Source organism: Ceratosolen solmsi, unplaced genomic scaffold (assembly GCF_000503995.2).
Source record: "Ceratosolen solmsi marchali unplaced genomic scaffold, CerSol_1.0 scaffold6, whole genome shotgun sequence".
Taxonomy (NCBI): domain Eukaryota; kingdom Metazoa; phylum Arthropoda; class Insecta; order Hymenoptera; family Agaonidae; genus Ceratosolen; species Ceratosolen solmsi.
The window spans coordinates 15,199,811-15,205,886 of record NW_011948414.1 but is presented as its reverse complement, the minus strand read 5'-3'; the positions used below and the strand labels follow the sequence as shown (position 1 = coordinate 15,205,886).

Genomic DNA, 6,076 nt, shown 5'->3' with positions numbered 1-6,076 from the left:
AAAAAAAAAAAAAAAAAAAAAAACCAAGAAAAAGAAAAAAAAGAAAAAAGAAATTAAAGTATATGAATATTCGTTCTAGGGAAAATTAATTATGAAATTAAATAAGAATATTAATATTATTAGAAATGGATATACATCACCTCAAAATCCGAATCATTAAAACTGTATACAACGTTCCATCCAAGTTGTTGAAACTTTTTTCGCTCAAGAAGTATACTATGAAAGAAAACAAGAGCAAATAAAAGTTTTTTATATTTAGATTTTGCATTGCATATATCAAATTGAGCCTCGTTTATTAATCCATAGAGACGTATCATGTTGGCTTTTAATCCTTTTGGTGGTTCTGTTGTTATTTTTATTCCTGCTTGAAGAATGGATATTGGAAATTGGGGACTTGGACTTGAACTCAGCCATAATCTAAAAGAAAATAAGTATTTTAGTGTAAACGTGTATAAGTTTTATTGTAATATTGAAATAATTTATGAGTTTTTTTTTTGTTTTTTTTTTCTTCTATAATTGTGAAATTTAATAAGTAAATTTGTAAAGAAATGTACATTTCTACGCTGTTCTTTTGAAGCTAATTTCTTAAAAACTTTTAAGTAGAAATAAGTTAAAAATTTTTGAAATTTGAAATCTACATTTTAATTTTCTATAAAATATATGAAATACAAAGCTTATGTAATTAATTTTTTTATGCGACATTATAGAATTCTTAATGTAGAAAATGTCTCTAAATTCATGAAAATTTTTATAATAATTAAAATATACATGTTAGATAATAATTATTTTGTGTATTGATTGTATCAAGCTTAGCATAATTGTGTAAAAAATAAGCAAAATATAAACATTTCATATTTATATTTTTACGTAATTTATAATAATTTCTTATTCGTGTTTATAATATTAATTTTATAAACTAACAGTACAATTAATATTACACATAAATACATAAATAACATATTACACATATTACACATATTCCATTAAATATAACTTTTAAAGCTGTTTGTTTAAAGTATAAAATTTTCTCGTCTAAATAAAGAAAATTGCACATGTATTGTGAACTCATGATATTATATTTAATATATGAATTTATTTTTGACATTTGTAATAAATTATTGTACAAAAAAAAATTACCATACCATTTTTATAATTAAATTTTTGTTAAAAAGTAATTGAAATAATAATAATGTTGAAGTTTTCGAATATTTATTAATATTAATGGTTCTTTTTTTCAATCAAACAATCCAATTATATAGGATTTATTAGATATTTTTGATTAAATATTAAATAAATTTTGTATTTATGTACTGTTCTATTATTTTAAAATAATTTATATTTGGACGTAAGTTTTCTCTTCATAGAAAGTGATAATAAAATTATAATTGACTTGATGGAGAAGTAATAATGATTATCAGAGAGTTCCCATAGAGATTTTGTATTTATTGACTTTTCTTTGAGTTAAAAAAAAAAAATTTATATTTGGACGTATATTTGCGTCTATAGAGAGTGATAGTAAAATTATAATTAACATGACGGGGGAGTAATAATGATTAACAGGGAGTTCCCATAGAGATCATAACGGTAATTGCATATCATCAATAAGTACGATGATAACAAGGATCAATAATTAATTAAATAGATATATTATTTTTCTAAAATTTGATGGCACATTTCTTATTTTATAATATTTATATAATAAAGATTATTTTGTATTTTTAGGCAATAAATATATAACAAGATTCCACATGTATATAGTGACTTTTAACCGTATGTACAATCTTTGCAAGCTAGCAAAAAAAGCTTAAGGATTTTGTATTATATTCATACAATAAATTATTATGAAAAATATTACTCATCTTTATGGTATATAAAATTACACTTTTTTTTTTTTTTTTTTTAAATATACAATTAGAAACGAAAAATTAGAATTATGGAATACTATTTTATTAGTAAAATTATAGAAACTTGTAAAAATAATTATGCAGTTATAAAATTTATGTAAAACTATCTTTTGGGTAGAATTAATCGAAAAATATATAATTGATTTCATATTTTAACATATGAAATCGTAAAATCCTCCTGCTATATAAATATTCCTATTTATTCATTAAATTGTTTACTTACAGTATCTATTGTATCGCAATAAATAATTGAACAGTCAATATAATTATATAATATCCCTATTAAACATTTGGAAAATAATACTATATAAATATATTAAAATAAACAATAATGAGCCTTATTTACTCAATTATTTACCTGAAATCGGAATGAACATCTTTACTACTTCCTAGATTTTGAACAATATTATCTAATTGTGGCATCCAACTTAATGATAAGTGGCAATTAGCTAAAAATACCCATGAACCTTCTTTAGCTCCAAGTTCAATCATTCTGTAATGAATATATATATTATAGATTATCGTTATATAATAATTAATTATTAACTTTTATTCACAAGATCTGTCGGTTTATTTTTATTTAAAGAAAATTCTTTATTTTTCTCATTTGATATTATCATTAACACTATGTTAATACGAATTATATATATTTTTGAAAATCAAGGATATTATTTTAAAAAATGTTATAACTAAAAACAAAATTAGCGAATAATTTATTGAAAATAGTGTATAAAAAATAGCAAAAATAAATTTGATATTTACATTTAAATAAATGTATCAGATCAATATAAGTCATAGTAGTATAGTATCTATAGTGTTTAACAGTAAAATTTTTAGTTTAACGATAAAATTTAAAGAATTTTCTTACCCTCACTTTTAGTATTTCAAAAAAGTATTTTATATTTTTTGTTATACATTGTTACAATTTGTTATACATTGTTAATGCTATATTTTAAGTAATTATTCGAAATATTCATCTATTTGGTAATTTATAATTTATAAAGAATTTCTGGTTACATCTTAATAATTTCTTGCTGATTATAATTTAATCATCTAATTTAAAGACGTACTTAGTGGCAATGGGAGCTTGTCCTTGACCGAGCGATAGTGTCATAAATCTGTGTCCCATTCCTTGATTCTCAGCCAGTTGTAGAAGAGCGTTGGTAGGATCGACACCAGGTGATAGGACGAATATTAATGGTATTTTCTCGGTCGAGTCCTCGAACACGGCTTTAACGTTGAGTACCGGAGGCTCGACAAATATTTGTCCGAGTTTATTAACAATGAAATTTCGAAGACAGTTCATTATTCGATCCATACGGCAGCTGCGAATTATTAGTATTTTTTGAAATTCATTGCACTGTTCCTCCCATTCGTCCGGAAGTATTTCATTTTCGGGCTCATTTGTCAAATACCTATAAGTTGATTAAAAAACTTATGTAATAGAATATTTCTATACATTCGCATAATGCATGATACATATAACTAATGTTATAGTAACAAGTTAATTTAAATATTAAATAATAATTTAATGTTAAAGTGATGGAGTTTGGAGAATTATATTATAATAAATTAATAATTAATTCTCCTCGCAATAATAGAAATTGATAATAGAATGATGATAGAACATTGGCTTTTTATAAATTTTATAAGACTTATTAAATTCATACAATTTTCATACAATTTTCATACAATTTTCACACAATTGAAACTATCACGGACATTTCATTGTATTTAAAGTTTTGTTAAATTATGTTTACCAAGCCTGCCAGTTACGAGGCGATTGTTCAAAAGAAGCGATAATATTATTGAAATTCGAAAGCTTGCCAAGTTCTGTAATATTATCCCAGCATTCATCAGACAACCAAGTGACTGGTTTTGGAATTTGATTTTCACGATCAAGTACTATTCCACCAGCCAACAGAAATACGTATTCAGCTTGATTCATATTATTTTGCGCTTCCAGAATTTTAGTGCACATATGGAAAGAAAATAAAAGCTTGTGTCGTTCGAACAAGCCTCTACAGGTATTTCTGCATACGAAATAAGTGTATTAATAAACATACGCGATCATTTTCAATTTAGAGTAAAGTACAGCGAGTAATAATTATTTGTTAATGTTATAATAATAATAGGAATTCCTTATGAAATATTTATACCTGTATAAAGCATAGGTGTGATAATTATTTAAAGCATTTATTCTTTCGTTAATATTTGAACTCTTTGGACTTTTGTCGATCGATATATTAAATAAAGAGATGTAAGCATCCAGAGAAAATTGATACATCGGATCGATTAAACTCATGTCATTTAAAACAAAGAAAAGTAGGGCAGCGCGTTTAGAGCACTCCCGATATTCTTCTCTTGCATTATCTATTTGTGCTTCCGTTTCTTCGGATACGATTAACGACTCTTTAATTGTCGTGGACGTAGTTTTTGAAATCTGTAGAGTTGTGAGTAAATTCAAGTCATCGAGAAGAGAACCAGATGCTAAGCCCAATAGACTAGAATGAAAGATATATTTTCTTTTAAAAAAAAAAAATAATAATGTTCCGAGAATTTGAAAGCATAGATACAAAATGTATAGAGAAAATTGATAACATAAAATAAGTAATACAGATTATTGTTTTCTGATTAATTGATAACAAGCCCAAAAAATATTTGATAAATACCAATGATAAATATAGGCAAAAATTCTTTTCTTCTTTTAAGTATGGCAATAATAAAAATTATGTAGAATACACGTAAATAGAGAATACGAGTGAAATGAAGCAAAACAAAAACAAGGAAAACGCACTAAAGGATTTTATCCTCGAGTTCTTTCAACTTGCGTTTTCCAGTAGCGATGGTGAGTACTAGATTGTCCTTTTGTTCCTCGAGCTGTGGCTTTTCTTTTCTAACAACGATTCCAAGCAATTGAGCCTCAAGACCTGCATGAGAAAAAAATTTATACTTGTACAGAAAAATAGAGAAATATTAAGTATACCTATTTTCGTTAGTGATTATTTATTTATTGTACCTTCCTCCTTCAGGGCGAAATTGCACATAGTGGTTTTTGTCGAAATCTCTGGAGCATAATGTGGATTTGCGAGTTTTGTTGTAATAAATAGTCGAAACTTATCATTGTAAGTGATCATTTTATCATTAAATTTAATCATATATTCATTTCCTGCAATTCAACAGGTTTATCAAAATTTTGTATAAATGTTTTTTTTTACTTATTTTCTTTACAATTTCAGAATAATCGATATATAAAGTTATTAAATTTTTCATTTTTACATAATTATCTATCAGCGCACGTTGATACAAATTTTTAATCAATTTTTTTCTCATAAATATGCTTGGATTATAGATTGTATATATTATCATAAACAAATATAGATTTCCTATACTTTTGCTAAATACATAATTACAAAAGCGAACATTAACAATTCGATTCAATAAAAAATTAAAAGAATATATTTGTATGTGTTTTTTTTTTTTTTTTTTTTTTTTTTTTTTTTTTTAGATAATCTAAGCATAATATATTATTATATCAAATGAATAAAATTAAAGAAATTGAATTTAATAAAAAATTTTTTTAATTTTCAAGTAAATCAAATTTTCTTCTGTAAAAAGTAGTAAAGTCATTATTAATAAGTGAATACGTATATATGATAACATGATTTAATAAATAAATAGTTTGATTATAGTCAAAAATTTAAAAATTCGTCAAACTTTTGTTAAATGTAATTATAAATTATATTTTTGTTTTTTTTTTTTTTTTTTTTTTTTTGTTTTAAAAGTACAATCTTTGTATTAAAATACTATAAAATTAATCGTTTCAGATATCATTTTAAAATAAACTATTTTACATTTGATTTATCATATAATTTAATGATATCAATTACGACATGAATATTTTTTAAATCTTACTAGTAATGCATTATTAGATGTAATAAATTCCTTTCATAAAAATTAAGATAAATGGAGATTATACCGGTTTTAATAAATGATTTTTGAAGTATAGAATTCATGGTCGGTTCTAAAGTTTCACCAACATTTTGAAGTAATACGGGTTTTCCGAATTGAATGGCATGTTCCAAAATTTTCGTGAAGTTTGGTTGACCAAAGTCGATAATCCTTAGTGACTGCAAATCGATCGTTTAAATGAATTATAATCAAGTATAGTA

At 24.1% G+C, this 6,076-nt stretch overlaps 1 protein-coding gene across 1 annotated transcript in view; it reads right to left on the bottom strand.

The window, feature by feature from the left end:
• Positions 1-6,076, bottom strand: part of kl-2 (dynein heavy chain 2, axonemal kl-2) — a 78,670-nt gene that overhangs the window by 5,574 nt on the left and 67,020 nt on the right. The window contains 8 exon segments of the mRNA XM_011507497.1: positions 141-417; positions 2,263-2,397; positions 2,975-3,319; positions 3,665-3,937; positions 4,064-4,408; positions 4,702-4,834; positions 4,924-5,073; positions 5,884-6,034. Of these exon segments, the coding sequence (XP_011505799.1) occupies positions 141-417; positions 2,263-2,397; positions 2,975-3,319; positions 3,665-3,937; positions 4,064-4,408; positions 4,702-4,834; positions 4,924-5,073; positions 5,884-6,034 (1,809 nt within the window).